The sequence below is a fragment of the Ctenopharyngodon idella genome, chromosome 3, assembly GCF_019924925.1.
Source record: "Ctenopharyngodon idella isolate HZGC_01 chromosome 3, HZGC01, whole genome shotgun sequence".
Lineage (NCBI taxonomy): Eukaryota > Metazoa > Chordata > Actinopteri > Cypriniformes > Xenocyprididae > Ctenopharyngodon > Ctenopharyngodon idella.
The window spans coordinates 35,785,604-35,807,847 of record NC_067222.1 but is presented as its reverse complement, the minus strand read 5'-3'; the positions used below and the strand labels follow the sequence as shown (position 1 = coordinate 35,807,847).

At 36.5% G+C, this 22,244-nt stretch overlaps 2 protein-coding genes across 5 annotated transcripts in view; both read left to right on the top strand.

Moving 5' to 3' along the window:
• Positions 1–12,587, top strand: part of foxk1 (forkhead box K1) — a 23,849-nt gene extending 11,262 nt beyond the window's left edge. Inside the window, exons 3-10 of one of the 3 annotated variants that reach the window (XM_051886575.1) lie at positions 1,225–1,381; positions 1,464–1,610; positions 1,697–1,890; positions 4,720–4,886; positions 5,295–5,552; positions 5,729–5,917; positions 7,634–7,837; positions 12,573–12,587. In XM_051886575.1, coding sequence (XP_051742535.1) covers positions 1,225–1,381; positions 1,464–1,610; positions 1,697–1,890; positions 4,720–4,886; positions 5,295–5,552; positions 5,729–5,917; positions 7,634–7,833 — 1,312 coding nt within the window. In that variant the 3' untranslated portion in view covers positions 7,834–7,837; positions 12,573–12,587. Of the gene's footprint in view, positions 1–1,224; positions 1,382–1,463; positions 1,611–1,696; positions 1,891–4,719; positions 4,887–5,294; positions 5,553–5,728; positions 5,918–7,633; positions 10,759–12,572 lie in introns of those variants that run through there. The other 2 variants (XM_051886574.1, XM_051886573.1) reach the window with 2 other exon arrangements.
• ap5z1 (adaptor related protein complex 5 subunit zeta 1) lies at positions 12,317–22,244 on the top strand. Of its 2 annotated transcripts, XM_051886571.1 has the most exons (18): positions 12,317–12,473; positions 12,573–12,710; positions 12,844–13,030; positions 13,108–13,252; positions 14,053–14,165; positions 14,280–14,448; positions 16,001–16,042; positions 16,943–17,083; positions 17,177–17,214; positions 18,389–18,551; positions 18,635–18,813; positions 18,890–19,032; positions 19,109–19,261; positions 19,972–20,083; positions 20,174–20,271; positions 20,495–20,627; positions 20,713–20,927; positions 21,788–22,244. In XM_051886571.1, the coding sequence occupies exons 1-18, from the start codon at positions 12,433–12,435 to the stop codon at positions 22,056–22,058; spliced, it is 2,481 nt and encodes an 826-aa protein (XP_051742531.1). In that variant the 5' UTR covers positions 12,317–12,432; the 3' UTR covers positions 22,059–22,244. The 2 variants fall into 2 exon arrangements, with proteins under 2 accessions (XP_051742531.1, XP_051742532.1); XM_051886572.1 differs by lacking the exon at positions 16,001–16,042.

The following is a 22,244-nucleotide window of genomic DNA, read 5'->3' as shown; positions in this document are numbered from 1 at the left end:
CGTAATTTACCACTTTATTTACAAAAATATTGATCTGCAATGCGCGTTCATGAGAGCACCATGACACAAGTTTTGTGTTCATGTGAGAGCTGATGTTTTGGTTGAACACGCTTTGGATAATATTATTTTGTAAATAAATTGTAAATCATGGTAAATTATGTTTTTTTTTTTTTTGTGCAAACAAAGCACTTGCGTCACTTCATAAAATTGAGGTTGAACCACTGGAGTCACATGGAGTACTTTAATGATGTCTTTACTACCTTTCTGGACCTTAAAATTGGTTGTTGCATTGGATCTCTATGGAGGGACAGGAAGCTCTTGGGTTTCATCAAAAATATCTTAATTTGTGTTCCGAAGATGAACGAAGGTCTTGCTGGTTTGGAACAATTAATGACAGAATTTTCATTTTTGAGAGAACTAACCCTTTAATACTTTTATTCAGCAAGGATGCATTAAATATTAAAATTAAATTAAAATACATTTTAGTGAAATTAAAAAAAAAAAAAAAAAAAAAGTTAAAAATAATTATTTTAAATTGTAATAATATTTCACAATATTACTATATTTTTGATCAAATAAATGTAGCAAAAGAGACTTCTATCAAAAAACGTTTTTGGCAAAACAAATCACGACCCCAAACTTCAGAATGGTAGTGTATAGAACTTTGCACAGAAAATGTTAGTGATTCTATCACACTAGAACCATTTTAATGCGTATAATGTTTAGTTGTTACATTTATACTTTAAAACTTACGTTTGTTGCTTATTTTAACATTATACTATGCTTTGTAAATGTCTAGCAATCACTAAAGGTTGCCTATAAACCTAAACATTTAAATTGGAATGGACTTTTTCACATTTTTTCCAAGGTTCACAAGAGCAAAAGTCAACATTGGGAAAACTTCTGTAGTGGTGAATGAAAACTACAGCAAATATATTGTTTGCATTTCTATTTGATCCAAAAGGAAAAATTCATGATAGCATTTTTATGGCTTTCCAAAAGAGGGGAGAAAATATTGCGAGACTGATTACAGTGGTCAGAAGAGAAAGACTTTTCTAGATTTATGATGTTAATAACTGTGGAAATGCTCCTTCACAGTCTGTGAAAAAGTTGTACTGTATATAATAATTATCAGAAACACTCCTCTAATCTCTGAAACAATCTTTTTGGCCTGTTTACTGAATGATGTCCTCACACCTTTCTGTCCATCCTGTCTCTATTCAGCGTTCCCAATTCCTGCCCAGCGAGCCCTCGGGGCGCAGGTTCTTCGGGATACCGCTACGGCCGCAACATCACCTCAGATCTCCAGCTGGCAGCGGAGTTCGCAGCCAAGGCTGTGTCAGAACAGCGCACTGAAGCCACCGGAGGAGACAGTCCTAAGGCAAGAGCCTCCAGCATCCAAATGCATGTCAATCAAGGTCAGTGTGTTTGTTCCCAAGATTAACTGTCCGCTCTTCCTTCAGGATGAGTCTAAACCTCCATACTCGTACGCTCAGCTGATAGTCCAGGCGATCTCGTCTGCACCGGACAGACAGCTAACACTAAGTGGCATCTACGCTCACATCACCAAGCATTATCCTTACTACAGGACGGCAGACAAGGGCTGGCAGGTCAGTTTATCTGCTAAAAATTGTTGTCTGTCGGACTGTCATGTTTGTGTGCTAATTTGCATTCCCTTAATCTCTTTTCTCTCCAGAACTCCATTAGACACAACCTGTCTCTCAACCGCTACTTTATTAAAGTGCCACGCTCACAAGAAGAGCCAGGCAAAGGTTCGTTCTGGCGCGTGGATCCCTCATCAGAGGCCAAGTTGGTGGAACAGGCCTTCAGAAAGCGTCGGCAGAGAGGGGTGTCCTGCTTCCGCACGCCCTTCGGCCCTCTGTCCTCCAGGTGAGATGTCTCAGACCCCTGCTTTTAACCCAGCATGCCCTCCACCGACCCCCTTATGACACTCACACTGTCTGATGTAATAGAAGCCTGCTTAGACTCTTCTGTTTCCCTCTTTCTTTTCCTTCTGCCTGTTTCTTCACTGGGCAGAACAAAGTAAGTCTGTTTGAATTTGATCTGTTTCATTCGTTTGTTAAGGAGCCATTCCATGAAGCAGCATCAGTCAGACTCAAATTTGTGCTCTCTGTTTTTAAACACTCTGTAAAAGCTTCCATCAGACTTGGGTCCAAAATTAACTGTAATGCATGATTTATACATTGTGTGATGTGAGTAACTCAAGTGTGGATATGTTCATGCCATTAAAGGGTTAGTTCACCCAAAAATGAAAATAATGTCATTAATTACTCACCCTCATGTTGTTCCACATCTGTAAGACCTTCGTTCATCTTCAGAACACAAATTAAGATATTTTTGATGAAATCCGATGGCTCAGTGAGGCCTGCATTGACGGCAAGATAATTAACACTTTCAGATGCCCAGAAAGCTACTAAAAACATATTTAATACAGTTCATGTGACTATAGTGGTTCAACCTTAATGTTATGAAGCGATGAGAATACTTTTTGTGCACCAAAAAAAAACAACAACAAAATAATGACTTTATTCAACAATATCTAGTGATTGGTGATTTCAAAACACTGCTTCATGAAGCTTTACGAATCTTTTGTTTCAAATCAGTGGTTTGGAGCGTATATCAAACTGCCAAACTGCTGAAATCACGTGACTTTGGCGCTCCGAACCACCGTTTCGAAACAAAAGATTCGTAAAGCTTCAAAGCAGTGTTTTGAAATCGGCCATCGCTAGATATTGTTGAAAAGTCGTGATTTTGTTTTTTTGGCGCACAAAAAATATTCTTGTCGCTTCATAACATTAAGGGTTGAATCACTGTAGTCACTTGAACTGTTTTAAATATGTCTTTAGTACCTTTATGGGCATTGAAAGTGTTAATTATCTTGCTGGCAATAGAGGCCTCACTGAGCCATCGGATTTCATCAAAAATAACTTAATTTGTGTTCCGAAGATGAACGAAGGTCTTATGGGTGTGGAACGATATGAGGGTGAGTAATTAATGACAGAATTTTCATTTTTGGGTGAACTAACCCTATAAGCCAGAATAACAAAAACATAAGGAACAAAATTAGCAAGTACCACTTCACCAGAAGACTGGCTGATGTGGGATCCTGCCAGACCTTCTTAAATAATTAATTTAAAGGGATAGTTCACCCAAAAAATGAATATGCTGTCATTAATTATTCACCCTCATGTCGGGTTTGGGTTGAGGGTGAGTAAATGATTACAGAATTTTCATTTTTGGTTGAACTATCCCTTTAACGAAGGATTTAAAAACTATTTAAATGTCATTGAAACTATATCACATTATATATATCATAAATATCACATTATTTATGTGATGAAATTGTTGTTTAACATTTCAGGTTGTGGAGATTAGTTTTTAAATTATGAAGGAGCATGAAATAATAATAAACAGTAGTATGTTTCTGAATTAACAGGTATTAATAAAAAAAAAAAAGGTAACACTTTATTTTAGGGTCTTTTAACTAGTTGCTTATTAGCATGCATTTTACTAGAATATTGGCTGTTTATTAGTACTTATTAAGCACATATTAATGCCTTATTCTGCATGACCATATTCTACATTCTTAATTTTACCCAATACCTAAACTTAACAACTACATTACTAACTAATAATAAGCAGTAAATTAGGAGTTTATTGAGGGAAAAGGCGTAGTTAATAGTGAATATGTGTTCCCTATACTAAAGTGTTACAAAAAAAATAATGAATTGTAATAATACTAATATTTGTATACATTGTTGTTCATTTATTAGTTCATTATACCTAGTATTGACTGTTAATGAATATAACATTTTTATACTTAAGTGCTGTCATTTTTGTAATTATGTAATGCAAAATATAATATTACAGTAGTTAATGTGAGATACCCATGTTCAAAAATCAAGTTTCACATTGACTAGAGAGATGCCGCCTTTAAAAAATTGATTTTTATTTAATTAAGTTTAGAGGCTGTAATTTTCTTAAAGACGAAGTGTCTCATTTCTTCACCCCTAGTGGCACCAAAAGAAATTGCGACAATAATGAGTGTTTTCGAACAGGGTTCCCAGACATGCTCCTATCTACCATTTACTTTGGCCATTATTTGGTAGTGCCGCTTCAGACTCACACTGCTCAAACAAACAGAGCAGTGATTTGAAGGCTTCACACTCTTTACACTCATTTCTTAAAGATGTCTCTGCACATTTAAGAAATTAGTTTAACTTCAAACCTTTGGCAGGTGAGGCAAAAAGTTACTTTTGGACCCTGCTTGGCGTGTAACATCTGAACACGTATGTGTTGCGTTCACACTGTGTATGCGAGTTAAGGCCCATTCACACCAAGAACGATAACTATACCAATAACTATATTAGCGTCCACCAGGGCAACGCACAATAACCTTCTGTTTAATTTAAGCACACGCTGCAGTTTTGTCGTCTGTTCGAGCATTTTAAAGCAGGATGGATTCTTAGTGGCTGTCAATGTTTTTATCATTCGTCAGCTGGAAAAAAAAAATCGGTCTGAAAGTGATTCCAATGATATAGTTGTGATGGGGACTCTGCTTTTCTTTTGATGTATAACAATTTTTATGACTATGTCTTTAACATTATTGTTATAGTTATCGTCTTTGGTGTGGATGGGTCCTTACTGTGTGCTAGGATGTCAGTGCGCGTGACTGACAGATCATTGTGTTGATTTCAGGAGTGCTCCTGCGTCTCCCACCCACTCCGGCCTCCTCTCTCCACACTCGAGCGGCCTCCAGACCCCCGACTGTCTGTCACGGGAAGGATCCCCAGTGTCACATGAGCATGACTTTGGTTCCAAGCTTGCGTCTGTGCCCGAGTACCGATACTCCCAGAGTGCACCAGGTGACCGTGCTTCTTTTCATAGCACAGCAGGACTGACTGACTGACCGCACAGCAGTGTGCGTGACTGCCACTGTTTGGATTTATAGTCTCCAAATAGAAACAATACTAACTTACCTAAATTTTTTCAGTAATGTGATAGTAGCTCAGCTGTGGTGAAAATAGTGTAGCTTTTCCTAAATTGTGGAGATTTTCCTGTAAACAACAAAATCCATTTTTGAACTGCAGAAGAGGCACAGAAGCTTCATCTAAAGCATCATTTAGATGCATTTTCACTAAAGTTATAATTTGCGTAAATATTTATAACTTGTAGTGTAGCTAACTACCATGTATATCTATGCAGTCTTGGCAAGCATCTGATTAATCCTAAATGTATTTTCTGTCTTTCTGGTGATTCCTCTTGTCTCTCAGGCTCTCCAGTGAGCGCCCAGCCTGTAATCATGGCCGTACCACCTCAGTCCTCAGCCGCCATCCCCAAGCCTGTGGCTTACATGCCGGCCTCCATCATTAGCTCCTCCCAGGCCTCTGGTCAGGCAATCCATGTGGTGCAGCAGGCGCCAGCTGTCACCATGGTCCGTGTATTGACCACCGCTACCAGCTCCCCCAATGGCTACATCCTGGCTAACACCACCTCCTCAAGCTCAGGAGAGGGACATGGAGAACAAAGAGGTAAAACAACCCATTACCTCTTGTTTTATCAGAGAGCAGGTGTTTTTTTGTTTTTTTTTTTTTCCGCTTGTTTGTTTGTTTTTTGCAAAATCTATTGGTATTCCTAGTTTTGTCTTTGAATTTGCACTCTGTGTGAATAGGCCTTAACTGTCTCTGTTAATCTTCTGTGTATGCAGTGGATGAGATGCCTGTGGTTGGCAGTAGAGTTATTCAGGCTGTAGGGAGTCACATAAACTCAGCCAATAGGGGGCAGCAGAGCTACACTGTTGTCCAGCAGAGCGCCATTCACCACCTTCCTGTGCAGACTATTTCTCAGAATGGCAAACATGCTCTTCCAGTCGCCAGTGTACCAACCAGTACTTACGGTATGTGTGCATATGCTTACATTCACTGTCCTGAAGCTGGTTTAGTGCTTTACTGATATGATTTGCCAATTAACAATGCATGATATTGTTTTAAATGTATGGATCATGACACTTTTTTTCCAGATCTATTAATTTATTAGAAAATATATAATGCAATTTATACATGTAGTGCTTTAAATACAACTTTTCTATCTTAAAGGGTTAGTTCACCCAAAAATGAAAATTCTGTCATTAATTACTCACCCTCATGTCGTTCCAAACCTGTAAGACAAATTAAGATATTTTTGATGAAATCTGAGAGGTTTTTTAATCTCCCATAGAAAGCAACGTAATTACCACATTCAAGGTCCAGAAAGGTAGTAAAAGCATCATTAAAATAGTCCACATGACTACAGTGGTTCAACCTTAATGTTATTAAGCGACAAGAATACTTTTTGTGCAAAAACAAAAATAATGACTTTATTCAACAATTTCTTCTCTACCCTGTCATTCTCCTACACTGTTTACGCTGTATAGACAGTGCAGGCTCCTGTGTTTACTTCCGAACATTGGCTCTGTTTTGGACAACGCTGTTCACGTGAAGAGCACAACGCATGCGTGTGATGCTGATGCAGGAGCCGGACAATAATGAGTTGGTGTTCGGACGTAAACACGAAAGCCTGCACTGTCTATATGGTGTAAACAGCGTAGGAGACTGACATGGAAGAGAAGAGATTGTTGAATAAAGTCGCTATTTTTGTTTTGTTTTTGCACACAAAAATGATTCTCGCCGCTTCATAACATTAAGGTTGAACCACTGTGGTCACATTGACTATTTTAACGATGTCTTTTTAGGGGGGAGAAAAAGTCACATTTCTCCTAAAAACCGTCCTGATATCATAAAATATTGACATTCTTAAAAAAAACTGCTTTTTTATATAAAAAAAAATAGTTGTTTAACTAAAACTAAATGACAAAAACATCATTAATTGAAATAAAATAAACATTAACTGAAATAAAATTTAAAAAACTTACTAACTAAACTAAAACATAACTAATAAAAAAAAATAAAAATGACAAAAACAAATTACTAAAACTTGAAAATTAAAATAAAAACTGGAAATATAAATATCTAATTCAAAATATTCAATATTAGTCAACATTTGAAGTGGATCAAAAAAGTTCATCAAAGTTGTCCTAAGAACAAGGTTTCAGTACAACTTTGATGAAAGGTTTTGATCCACTTCAAATGTTGACTACTCTATAATAGCATATATGTGATACTAAAATAGCACCGCCACCAAATCCAAACTCGTGTGGTGTGACCAGCATGCAGGAAAAAAACATAACATAAAACATGAAATCATTGTAGACCCTCATTACTGGTTGGCCAAGGTCAATAAGTCTCTTAAAATACCAAATTTTGGTTAATTGTATGATTTTTATTTACTTTGTACTCACCAAGAAGATTTGCTTCTGACATGGTTAACAGACATTAAACAATAATAAATAAGTACTAATTGTGATGAACTACAAGTGTTGTTTTTTTTTTTTTGTTTTTTTAACTTTTAACTGGATTGTTATTAAATGTTTTTAGAAATGGTGTAAATGTTTTTCAAAATTATTTGAAACCAACATGAATACAAATAGTACAAGTCTAAGAACTTGGCACATGTGTTTTAAACACTAATATTCGTCACTGACCTGTATTCTGTGTTGTCGTCTCTATGCCCTCAGCCCTTACCAATCCTCTTCAGATCTTGGCTGCCCAGGCTTCAACATCCCCACCTGTGCTGGTCAACAGGCCCTCCAGCATGGAAACCGACGAGTCCAGCATCAACGAGCCCGAGCCCAAACGGCCCAAAATGGAGGAGGACGGTGTCGCTCCGGTCCCCCAGCCTGTTATTGTTGCAATGAACCAAGAGGCCAGCGAATGAATGAGTGAGTGAACGAGTGAGCCGATTACGGATCATTAAAGCACATCTCACGATATCGTCAAACATATTGAGGGAAGCGTGTGTGGTTTTCTTTAAAATGAGAACTTAAAAGTTTTGTAAACGCCCGACATGGGCAAATGATCGAATGTCTTTGTAAGAAGAGGTTAAGCGTTGTTGTTTCATGGGGGTAAATTCATTGAGATTCATCAGGCAGCATTAAAATTCAATGCTCACACAGTTTTAATTTCGTAGGGGTTTTTAATCTTGTAAGAATGTTTGAAAGAAGTATGAAGAGAGGTACATGTGCTTAAAGACACCAGCTAGGCATGTGCACTCAGGTAGTTCCTCACAAGGTACAGCTGAGAGAGTTCTTCTTTTCGGGTTGGGGTGGGACCAATACCTATGCAGCTATTACAGTCTGAGACCATGAGTCTCTGAATTGAAACAGTATATAAAAAGGGTCACAGGAAGCTGTGCGTCACTGCAGTTACCTGTGCGGCCTTTGTGAGGATTTATTTATCTCTCTGTTAAAAAAAAAAAAGGCTATCTTTAATGAAATAATGTTACAACTCAAAAGCACATACAGTAGATGAATAGATATGATAGAGGCCTTTTCTAGCTGGAGTTCTTTAACCTACATTATCATAGTGTACAAAATATTTTTCTGTGGAGGATTCTTACCTTGCTTGCTTACTACAAAGAGACATGTCTAGGAAAATGCTTATTTCTTAATTGGTCTGTGTTTAGCGCAAAAATTAAAAAGAACTCGACGAATGTAAGTAGCGTTTTTGTTTATTTGTTCATGGCACCCAGTTGTGACCTAAACTATATAGTAAACCATTAGAATGTGATTGTAGATACATTTTTGATGTTCTGTGTTAAAACAAATAAGGAAGTTTGAAGTTCATCGTATTTAACGTAGCTCAGTCTTATTGGTCGAACCCCATTAGCACTTGGCCAAAATACTTACGCTGCATTCACACAGGGGCGTCGGCGTCAATGCTTCTCAGAGGGCGTGTCTGTCTAAAGCTTGGTGCTGACAACAGCCAATCATATTACTCTCTGGTGTTGCATAAAACGCAATTGAATTTGCATAAGGCGATCTAATTGGCCTGCGTTGGCGCTTGAAAAGTTGAAAATTTTTCAACTTCTGCCGCAAGCGACACCAGTGAAGCAACGCAACAGAACCCACGATTCAGTTCGGCAACGCATGACGTCACCCATTCAAAATAAATGAGAAGCGTTAACGCCGACGCCCCATGCGAATGCACCGTTAGATATCCCGATTGCATCAATGGGTGAATGCAAGCACACAATACGTTGTATCTGATGTCAACCAAATGCTTTTCCAGACCTAGGAATGTACCTGTTGCAGAGGCTGTTTCTTCACTGACTTTCTGTGATCACTTACTAATCACAGAAGCCACTAAATGAATGTTCAGTATTTTTCTGAGAGTTCAAGAAACTTATTTTTCTTATCAGCCTTTAATGAGACTTTCTAGTTTTACTAAGAGAAGAGTAAATATATATTGTTAGGATTATTAAAATGTGCTTTCAAGACAATCACTAACAGGATTCAGTTCAGTAACCGCTTTTGTATGTTGCAAATTATACGCAGCACAAATGTGCAGTAAAGTACCCTAGAGTGAGCCACCGTTTGCATGCTAGCGCAGTCGTACAGTGACGGCCGTACAGTGTTCCTTTTGTAGTAGAAATGGAAACTTAAACAGACCAAATACATATCCACCTCATTATTAGTGCCTTAGTGCTCCACTTCTTTCAGGACTAAATAAAATTCATTGTGATGTACTACTTACAACATCAAACTTGCCTACTAATAAGTTAATTCGCAGGTTTGAATGAATGAACACATCTTGCAAGAACAAATGAACAACACAGCATCCTGCCTGTGTAACAATGGAGGGATTGTAGAACCCTAGAAGAACAGATGAGGGTGACTATTCGTGTTGTGACTGGAAATGACTGAGCAATACGATAAAAGTAGACAGGAAATGAAATCTCGCTGGTTCTTTATTGTTTGACCGGTGAGGTTTTGCATCATTTGCAAGCTTCAGAACTTCTTATAGCTCAGTGGACTAATGCATAAATCAAGAGGAATCTGTCAGTAAACAGAGAAAAGGTCCTTTTAAAAGCATCAAAAGAACATTTGGATTCCAGCAATGCAGATATCAATGTAAAAATATAGAGATTGATCCTAGTTGATTAGATGTTATCCTTTCATGTCTTTACAATGTGGACTTCAATAAACAAAATGAATGAGAGAACCACTATTCCATTTTGAAGTATAATTTTTATTTGAAACAAAAGAATATGTCTATTATGACTGGCCTAACAAATGAAAGAAATGCATATATATATGTTTTGTTTTGTTTTTGTTTTCTCAGAAAATTCCTTTTAGATCATTATGGGATAACCAATGGAATGGTGAAGAAAACATTGTCATTGTTAACACAATTAACGTACAAAATTAGCTGTCACTGCCTAAATGTTGTTCATGCATTTTTTTAACAATCTGCCACAGTTCTGTACGCACGTATAACCATGGAGTATTTTTATCACAACGATATTCTGATTTTTTTTTGTTAATTATTATTTCCTTTTTGTGCTTGTTCTGTTCATTGCTATTTGCATATGCAAGTGTTTATACACTAAACATTTCTAATTTAAACTGTTTTCTTTTTCTTTTGAAACAAGTTATAATCTGTTTCCACTGTACACAAAACACCCCTCAAATCATCCTGCTTTATGAGATCATGCCATACATCTGTGAATGTCCACTGTTTGTCTTTTAATGTGTATTCAGGTACACAAAGTGTATGAGGGCTTTTCTTCTGTCCATGCAGTTTATGCGATGGTGTATGTGGAATGAATAAAAATACTTCACTGGCTAATCTTTTAAATGAATCTGTGATCATGGCATCTTCTGATTTGAGTCCATGTGGATGAAGGTGTAAGCGTTGCGATGTGTGTTTGCCCCTCCACCATCATTTTGTTTGTTTTATCATTCATGTAATTTATTTTCAAACAGTGAAATCTTACGGTCTTTATTGTATGCTGGGTACTTTGCTTGATTCTGTTTCCAAATTGATCACAATTTTCTTCCCAGTTTTGTTGCATTAACACTCTTTATAACCCTGTGCACCAAAACTGTGCAACTGTGTCCTGTCTTTGTCTAAGCAGAACTTTTGAATATCCTGTTAACAGCAAACTATTAAAAAGTATGAACTACAATGTTTCAGCTACAGCCTGCTTGCGCATGTAATTAAGATCTCTGGCACCCTGGTTTATTAAAAAAAAAAAAAAAAAAAAGAATTTATAGCTTGCCATTAACTAATTACAGCTTTGATTTTTTTTTTTTTTTTTTTTTTTTTTTTTACTGCATCCAAGGAGCTTGTATAAGAAATGGTCAATTTAAAGAAATTGAATTAATAGAAAAATGTGTTTAGTTGCTGGTGTATCAAATCTTTTATTTAAAATATTTAAAATGAATGATACTGAATGAATGAAAGGTATGTTGTAATGCAACATCACTGGACACGGGCTTTATTCATTTAGTCAGAACTGGTGCCTTTTATTTTTACACACAAAAAATGAATTCCTTAAAGTTTAACAGTAAAACAGATTGTTAATAAAGTTAAAGTATTGTGCATTAACACTGCAATGCTTGGCTAGGATTATGCTGTGTTTGTTTTTTATTTTTATATAGTGTAGTTAGTCCTTTAGTGATTTAGTTAAATGTTGAAGGTATACGCCTAGTATATTTCCATATTTTGATGTAGAGAAGGTGGTAGGTATTTTTTTTTCTTTTTTACATTACTGTAAAAATATTCATATATTAGTACAATGTACAATCATTGGGGAATTGGAGTATATTTGCATTAATTCTATTAAAGAACGTTTCAAAATACACCCTTTGCCTTCTTTGCATGAGTTAAGTTTACATCGAAGTGATTTACAGGTTGATTAGTGCTTGTCTTCATGTAATAAATCATATAAGTATATAGATGTGGTTAGGTATATAAGGTGAAATTGGGTTTTACTAGTTAATGGCTGGTACAAAATCATATGGATAGGCGTATCTCGTCGGCGACAAAATAGTGTAACAAACATAATCTAGCGGATAGCTATAGTTTGTTTTTATTTCTATGTATGCTGCCTGCAATTACTGTATTTGTGTTTAACAATGATAATCCCTGGTTGTTACTTGAAAATGTTTAATAAAATATAAGTTAAAACTATATACAACTTCCGTTAGATTACATTTGTTACACTATTTTGTCGCCGACTGGCAAAAGGAACCAAATATATATCTTATATCTACCGAGAGATACTAATATTCTATCCAGATGTTTTTGTACCCATAAAATATTCTACTTATGAATATAACATTCCAACCACAATATGAATATTGTATGCAAATTCTACCATCCCCTTTGTTAAACTTTATCGTGGCCGACTGACGCGTAAAAGAGGAACCAATTGTTGTCATGTGATTTGCTATCAGGGCATCATAGCTGACGGAGCAAATATTTTGATTCTTGTTTTTTGTTTTGACATGTAATTGCATTGTTCTCAAAAATGTATGCTGCCGCGACGGAGAGTTTAATAAAGCAGGCAAGGTAAAACTCTATGTTTGCGTAAAACGTTTACTGTCAAAAACTGTATTGGCTGGTCTGGAACTTTTCTAAGTTCCTCAATTAATTCAATATACCTTTCAGAGAAATAAAGGAGGAAGAGCTGCAGAGGTTTTGCGGGCGCATATTTAAGCTCCTCCACACTAAAGACGTTAGTGGAGACACAGTGGACTCCCTCCAGAGGCTCAATCTGATAGTTTCTGCTACTAAATATGCCAGAGAGTAAGTATTAATCTAAAATACATCTGAACAGCACATAGACATGAAACCATTTGTCTGACCTTTCAAAAGGGTATCAGAACGGTGTATTTCAGGATATTATAAGTGCATAATTGAAGACCTCCATTACCATCAGGCTTCCATCAGATCTGGTGATGAAGCTGCAGACTGTTCTTCGTTCTTCATCATGTCCAGAGCAGCTTCTGGTTCTGTCCTCCTCCATCATACGGCAGAGTTTTCCTCCCAGCGTGCACAGCCTCTGCTCTGATCTCAGTCAGGACAGCAGGACTTTTAGCTATGTGGCCAGTGTCGTTCTGTCTCAGGTGAGTCACAGGCTGTTTATGTTCAGCTTGTGTTCTGTTCATGATGTACACTTAACTAATGATCTAATTTTTTGCAGGCTGGAAATAAAGAAGATGTGATCCTCCTTTGCCACCATCTGCTGAAAAGTCTTGAGTCTCGGCTGTCTGACGGGCTGATATCTAAACATGCACTTCCCATTCTCTCTAAAATGATTACTGCTTATCCAGAGATTCTCACAGATGGTAAAGTCGATCACATTCGTGAAATACAATACTGTATAATGAGTCACTAGGAATTACAGTGGGGTCCAAAAGTCAAAAATAATGAAAACACAACATTAAATAAAATATTATTTAATGGTTTTATTAATGCAAATATTTACTTTAATGTTTAATTAATTTAATGCAAAGTCTGTTTTGCATTTTTCAATTTTAATACAATTTATCAGTATTTATGTTAGCATGAAACGGAAGTTGTGATAGTCTTTTCTTCCCTATTGTGATGTATATCTGAGTGAAATGGCTGCTTCTCGAATGAGAAAAATATAGGGCGAGACTTGACATGATTGGAGGGCTGTGTTTTGCTATTGCTGTGTTGTCATGTGAGTGACAGGTTGTCCCGCCTTCACGCCAGTAAACACGTCATCAGAGAAGAGAAGAGATGTCTCTGCAAGAGGGAGGGGAAGTTATTTTGATTAAAGATTACGAGGTCACATGAATAAAAAAAATATTTGCATGGTCATTTAAAATAAACACTGCAATATTACATAAATAAGTTTTTTTTTAATTTTAATAACTGCAGAAATATGTACAGAATGTTAAATATTTCTTATTGTCTTAATATTTCTTTCATACTTTAGAATACTAAAACTTTTTATTTTAATGTATTTTAGAAAGGATTTTGAATCCAAGATTTTCAAAATGGACTTTTAAACCCCACTGTACTGCTGTTAACTTCATTGACATTGAAAAGGCATGATTTAAATACTAAAATCTGGGTAATGCAAAGATGTTAACATGAATTATGTGGTCACTAAACCCAGATCAGGTGAATCTGGTCAGTCGTAAGTTGGTGGATTGGTTGCGTTATGCCAGTATGCAGCAGGGAGCCTCCATGTCTTCTGGGGGATTTTTCAGTGGGCCAAGAACACGTCAGGTGGGACATGTTGCTTTTCTTCGTTCACCTATACCTGCACCATCAAGCAATACATTTATAATGGTATTATTGAGTGATATCATCTCAGTGAATTGTTTGCAATCTCTTCATCAGCCAGCTCCGCTGATGGAGGTGGATGGGGTGGTAACGGGCGACTTCTTTACTGTGCTGTGTGTGGGTCAGAGCTACACTGAGGACCAGTGGATGAATATGTACACTTTCTCTATGATCAAGAGTTGGCTGCTCACTTACGACACAGACGGAACTACAAACACAGAATCAGGTAGTCTGAACAGAGACGTTGTGGGCAGATATTGTAAAAGTTGGTTTGCTTTACAAACAGTGTCATTTTAGTATTATTTAAATGATATTATAGCATTTATTATTAGTAGTATTTATTTCAATTTTCAGTTTAATTTTAGTACAAGTATTTGGTAACACTTTTTGATACACTAATTGTTACAGTAACGTTTTATTTGTTGATTTGAACTAACGTTAATTAGCAATGATCAAACTAGTTTTATAGCATTTATTAATGTTAGTTAATAAACATGTTCATGTTAGTTCACCATGCATTAACTATGTTAACGGATACAGCTTTTGATTTTATAATGTGTTAGTAAATGCTGAGATTGATACTAACAAAGATTAATAAATTCTGTAGACGTACTGTTCATTCTTAGTTCATGTTAACTAATGTAGTTAATTAATGTTAACAAGTTAAACCTTATTGTACAGTGTTACCAAGTAATTTGATGTGGTTTTGTTATTTTTATTAGTTTTTTAAGATTTAATTTAGTTTTAGTTAGTAAATTTAGTACTTCATCTTAATTATTTGCCAAGGAAACATTTCTAATTTGTAAGTTTAAGTTTTCTATTTGAATATACTTTAAAATATCATTTATTTCTGTGATCAAAGCTGAATTTTCAGCATCATTACTCCAGTCTTTAGTGTCACATGATCCTTCAGAAATCATTCTAATATGATGATTTATTATTACAGTTGTGTTGCTTAATATTTTTTATAACCTGTGATGCTTTTTTCAGTATTATTTGATGAATAAAATGTAAAAAAAGAAAAAAAAAAGAATAGCATTAAAATATAAATCTTTTATAACAATATACACCACTGTTTAAAAGTTTGGGGTCAGTAATTTTTTTTTTTTTTCTTTTTTGAAAGAAATTAATACTTATATTCAGCAAGGATGTGTTAAATTGATAAAAAGTGATAGTAAAGACTTGTGTCCTTAGAAAAGATTTCTATTTTGAATAAATGCTTTTTTTATAAAAAAAAAAAAAAAAAAAAGCTTTTTAACTTTTTATTCATCAATGAATCCTGAAACAAATATGACAGGTTCCAAAAAAAAAAAAATTATTAAGCAGCACAACTGTTTTCAACATTGATAATAACTGAGTATCGAATCATGATATCAGAATGATTTCTGAAGGATCACGTGACACTGAAGACTGGAGTAATGATGCTGAAAATTCAGCTTTGATCACAGGAATAAATAATATTTAAAAGTATATTAAAAATAGAAAACCTTTATTTATATTTTAAATCAATATTTCTGTTTTTGTCGGTATTTTTGATCAAATAAATGAGAATAAGAGACTTCTTTCAAAAACACTAAAAATAGTAGCATGTCCAAGTCCAAACTTTTGACCAGTACTATATTTATTTATTTTATCATTTTTTTTTTTTTTAGATTTATTTTAATTACCTAAAAACGATTTTAACAATATTAACACTGTTTGCAAACTGTCCCATATCAGATAATATACTTCATTTCATGTAGTTAAAATGAGTAACATGGAAATTTCATCTTTGCTAGCTCTACTAAAAAGAGTACAGGTCATTCAGTCACAGCAGCCAGGTAAGATACAAGTGAAAAGCCTGATATGATCTGCTTCCTGCGCAATCAAAAACTCCCTTTACTGAATGACATTCCTCCAATCAGAATAAATAAAATAACCTATTCCTAAAATTTTATGATCCATAATTAACTTCTGTGTGTATCAAATTGGTATTGGGTCTATGGCTATGTTTGGAATGAAATACTAGCATACTTACTGCATACAGTGGTGTATACTGTGTACAGCCTATTATTTTTATAAAACAGTATGCAGCCATAAACGTTTCATGCTACACTGTTGTCACATGACCTCGCATTGTTTTCTTTTGTGTGTGGCATTCAATTAATCACTGAAGAATAAATAGGCTGCGTCTAAAATCTTATACTCTCCGAGTCGGTACTTCTTTTGAATAAGTACTTACTTTGTTCTTTATAGTATGATTGCATTCATACTACATTTGCCATGTGTTCATTGTTATGTGAGACCTGCAGTACCAACGTCAATTGTGTTGCTTCACTGCCATTCATGACTCCTCTCCCATTGCCTCATGGGATAGTAAAGTGTCCATCGGATGTAGTAGGTCATCCGGGTCCTTTTTGCTTACTGTTAAATGTATACTGTGAATTCAGACATACTTTTCACATACTGGAAGTTATTTAACAATTTATTTAGTATTTAATCCAATTTTGTGTAATAATATCTCTTTTTCTTTTTTTCTTTTTTTTGGGCAATGACATACTGCATACTGTGAAAATAGTAGTAAAAAAAATTGTAGTATGCCATTCCAAACATATCCTGCATGTCCTGTCATATGCTCAACCCTTCAATGGCATTAGATCCTGCTGGATAAGATGCTTGATGGAGTCGTGCTCAGGGTGTTGTAGTATAACGTGCTGTAACGTGCTGTGCTGTTGATGTAGATGATCGCTCAGAGGTGGACAGCTCAGTGATGTCCATGGTGTCAGCCACGTCCTCTTCAAGCAGACTACTTTCTCCCAAAGAGAGACTCCGAGAGAAGGCTTTTGAATACTGCCAGCGTCTCATTGAACAGAGTGACCGAAGTGAGTAGATCGCAGGTCAGGTTATGGAGAATGTTTATTGCACTCTGCTGGTAAATGTGTTGATTTATTTCTCTCATTTTTTTCACAATGCAGAAGCTCTGAAGAGGATGGATACAGAGCTACAGAAAGCAGTAAGCACCACATATACTACCAAGAGTTTGTGCATCATGATTTTATAATGTTTTTTTTTATAAAACGGTTAGTGCCTGTCCTTGATTCTGATTGGTCAATAGCTGTGTTTTATTCACGGCTATGACCGCTTCACCCAACAGTTCTGTGTATCACTACACAACACCCTTAGCAACCACTCTTAGCAACGTAAACTGTTTGTTCTCAATTGATATTGTTCATTGAAGCTTACTGTATTATGTAGAAGAGTGTTGTGAGAAAGAGATCAAGTGAGCGAGTTTATTACTTGCATTCAGATTTAGCATTTTCCTTCAGGTCAGTCCTATGTTCATAATAAAAAATCTGTTTAAATTCCCAATGTATTATCTTGTCCTTTTAACATTTCAGGGGTTTTCCCGTGACTGACAGCGCTAGTCAAAGCATTTGTCAGCTGCGTCTTGTTCCGTGTTCACAACAATTCAGTCTTTTCAATATAAAGGTCTTCACTACTGACTGACACACTCATAAAGACAGTCTTTGCCGCCATCTAATGGTGTAATAATGTAACTTCTGTTGCTACTCAAGAAACATTTCTAATTATCAATGTTGCTGCTTGATAATTTTGCGGAAATCGTCAAATCCATCAAGGTTCTTTGATGAATAGGGTTTAAAAAAAAACCCAGCATTTATTTGAAATAGAAATTTTATTTAACACATCCTTGCTGAATAAAAGTATTTCTTTCTTTCAAAATTAAAAAAAAAAACCTTACTGACCCCAAAATTATGAACGGTAGTGTGTATTTTTAATTAACTTCACTATTTAAGTTAGTGGGATCTAAATGTCTGATATTGATTATTTATTTATTTATTTATTTATTTGTAAACTGCACATACATTAACTATAAATAAAACATTTTAGGAATTTAATCAAATTTAAAGGAGCACTCAGGGTTTTTTTTTTTTTTTCATTACTAAAAAAAGTTAAAGCTAAAGAAATGAATAGTACTTGCAAAAAATGTTTCAAGTTTTCAACTTTAAATTTTTAGGCAGATATAATTTGAAATAAAAATTCAGTGTTAAATTAGAAAAGAATGCAAAATATAAGGATTTTACACTGTATAATTAATGAATAATATCATGATAAAAACAGTATGTTAAATAGCAAATGGACAGTGACTCTGTTTATCTGTTGTGCAGTGTATCATTGAGTCAGTGTCAATAATCGACATCATCTGTGGTGAGGACCCGTCGTATGTGTATCGTGCCTTCCCCTGCATCAAAGCCCTGTACGGCAGACTGAACGGAGACTTCGCCTATGCTCGAGCCCTGCTGCCTATCGCTCAGTTCTACCTCAACCACAGTGAGTGATGGGCCCTGTTAGTGACAGGCCTCTGATAGTGTGACCTATGAATGTATCTCAGCGTCCATGTGCTCTGTTATCAGGCGAGACGGCCGCCGTGGACTCAGAGGCTGTGTTTTGCCAGCTCTTCAGCCACTGCCCCGCCGAGCAGTTCAACGATCCCATGCTAGCTTTCGAATTTGTCCAGTTTTGTCTACTCAATTCCAGTGTGCTGCAAGACAGAGTGGCCAACTACAGACAGAGCTTCCCAAACCTCCTGAAGGTGTGCTGGTTGACTCGTATTTTAAACTGAATCCAGTTAAGTGATATACTAAATGTTTGTGCATTTTGCCTGTCAGTTCTTGGCGTGGAACAGCTCAGGATTGATAGCAGAGTTTGTGGAGCTGCTTCCATCACTAGTAGCTCCAGATACAGCCATTGAGTTACTGCACACCATCCTTGATCTGCCCTGCTTAGCAGCAACGCTGGACCTCCAGCAGAGGTGAGTCACAGAGTACAGATCGGCGTTTTAACACAAGTTGTTTGTGATGTGAATTAGTGATGCGATGCTGTTGCAGATCAGCGTGCTATCAGTCTTCAGACCGTACAACGTGGGACCAGCAGGGGGCGAAGGTGGCCGCTTCTCTGGATGCCTTCCGCCAGCCGTCCTATAGGGGGTTCTTCCTCTACATCCTCAGACCAGAGGCTGGGACCGGAGACACCATAGACAGGTAACACCTGGCATATCACAATTCAAAATGAGTTAGCAGGATGCAGAATTGTAATTTGAGTTTGAGGAGGTGGAATTAAAATAGAATGAAATTCAAAGAAAACCATATATACATGATTACACTACCGTTCAAAAGTTGGGGCTTGGAAGGATTTTATATTGTAAAATGTAACTTATTCCTGTAATGTCAAAGCTGAATTTTCAGCATCATTACTCCAGTCTTCAGTGTCACATAATCCTTCAGAAATCATTCTGATATGATGATTTGATGCTCAAGAGACATTTCGTATTATAATCAGTTGTGCTTAATACAGTGTCTTAATATTTTTGTGGAAAAAATAGGATTTTCAGGGTTCTTTGATGAATAGAAAGTTCAAAAGAGCAGCATTTATTTGAAGTAAAAATCTTTTGTAACAATATAAATGACTTTACTGTCATTTTTGATCAATATAATGTATCACTGCTGATTAAAAGTGTTAATTTCTTTTTTTAAAAAATGTACTTACTGACACAAACTTTTGAATGGGAGTGTACATTTGATCAAATATGCTGTGATGGTTATAGCTCATGGACTTGCACCCGTATAATTACCACACCTACAACACTACAAAAATGACTTGCCACTGTTCCACCGCCTAAATGTTCCACTTGGATAAAAGTGTGTGTTAAATGACTGCTTACTGTAAACCTCTGAGTGTGGTTGCTTAATAGGCTAAAACTGCTTCATGAGATTCTGGCTGACATGGCGGAGAGTCCACGGGTCGTTCAGTGTGCTCAGGTCGTTCCTGTGCTTCTGCATGTTTACTTCAACACTGTCACTCAGGTAAGAGTCATAAATGAGAGGTCAAGCCATTTTATAGAGATCTGAATTTAATAGAGTTGTGTTCCCATGTTTTTTTGTTGTGTTTTATAGAAAGCTGATGAGAAACTGATGAACCAGCTGCTGCTGGTGCTGCTGGAGAGAAGTAGCCTGCTCTACAACATCAAGACATTTAATGCTGAGGTCCAAAAGTGAGGCACTTTTAAAATGTAGCCACCTTCTTGTGAGATTTTGACTGTTCCTAAAACCCAGTGAGCTGCCTCACTGTCTGCTGTCTACATACGCACCTAACTGAAATAAAACCTCACAACTTACTGATTTAAAATACTCTTCCACTTTCTTGTCATACATTTGACAAGATATTCAACATAAATTCAACATGTGTAAGTGTGCATTATTTATTTGTGATTGTAGGGTGTTCAGCACTCACCTGCAGGCTCTGTGCAAACTCCACCCACCACTGATTGTGGATCAGTCCAGGGAGATCCTGGAACTTGCAGGCTCTCCTGCCAACATTTACAGTAAAGAAGACTTCTACACTCATGTGGTGAGGAGAAGTAGAGCACTGTGATTGTAAGTGTCTTCATGCTATGTTTGTTCTTCAGGTGACTGTATTTCATGTGTACACGCAGGTGTGGGTCATTGGCGAGTTTCTCTCGGTGTCATACGACCCTCGCTGCACGGTGGAACTGATCACCTCTTTTTTTGAGAGCTTGGAGGCGGTGCTGTTTGAGATCACACAGGTGCGACAGTCAGCCAGCCCCCCGAGTTACTCCCCCCGCCTCATCACTGTCCTCATGACCACCCTGGCTAAACTGGCCACACGCAGTCAGGATCTGATTCCAAGGTAGATCAACCTGCTCCAACATCCTGTTTTTTTTTTTTTTTCATTACAAATTACATTATATATTATATATATTTAAATGTTTTCCTAAAGAAATTTCATTATCCAATTCAAAAAGCTTTTTCAGATATTACGAATTCATGTAGTGTGTAATATAGCTGTTTGCGAATGTAAAAAGTTTATAAAGTGTCAAAGATCAAACTGCATGATAAATGGAGTTATTGTCTCCCAAAAGAAAGAACGGATTTTGAACCGCCTGAAACAAATCATCAGTAATTCCAGCTTTAATTCCTGGACGAACCTACATAGGTTTATGACAAATTTGCATAATGCCAACCTATGGTCTTCATTGGCAGCCCGCGCAACGACGTCTACTTAGCTGAAATTCCGACACATGCTGTGTAAATGGTAGATCAATCACAACAGACTGGGCCATCTGACCAATCAGAGCAGAGTAGGCTCAAGGAAGGAGCGGTTTAGAAAGACCTAATCTTCGAACTAACCGTTTCAGACGTTGTGAGAATAAGGGTGATGCTATATATTTATATTATGAAAATATATATATATGTTTTGGTCTTTGATGCTTGTAAAACTATTGTAGGAGACCTCCAAAACAAAATTAGGAGCATTTAAAATAATATAATAATTGCACTTTAAGGTAACAACACACAGTATTAAGAACATTATTATGTTATGTTATGTTATATTACACAATTTGTGTATATATTTTAATATTTTAGTTTGTACGATAAAGATTGTACTATATTTATAACATACAGTATAATTAAAATCTTAGTAGTATCAACCAACATTCCAACAAAATGCCTCACTTTTCTTTCCATATCTTTGTCCATTTCTCTCAGAGCGTCACTTTTCCTGTCTAAGATGCGGGTATTTGCTCGTAGTGGTCCAGTAATGGCGTGCTACTGTGAGGAAGACACTGAGGAGATCATCACACGAGCCCATGAACTTATTAACTTGCTCAAGTTGCCAAATGTGGCTCAGTTTGTCCTGGCCCCTTCAGCAGGAGGCGACGGCCCCCGCTGGCATAGAGACACCAACGCCTCACTTCCTCAGGCCATGAGAGCAGTCAGCGGTCTCCTCCATAGACATTCCAGCTTCCTGCCCACGTAAGCCAATTCTAGGAACTCGTTTTCGAAGTAACTGCACAGAATACCAAGAGAGAGTTTCTAAAGGACACAAAGAGGGAGTGAAAGGAAAACTGAGAGCCACTGAAGCAAAACAGACAAGCACAAGCACTTCATCATGATTTTCACTTCTGCTGAACATAAATATATCAAAATAAACATCAAGACTCAA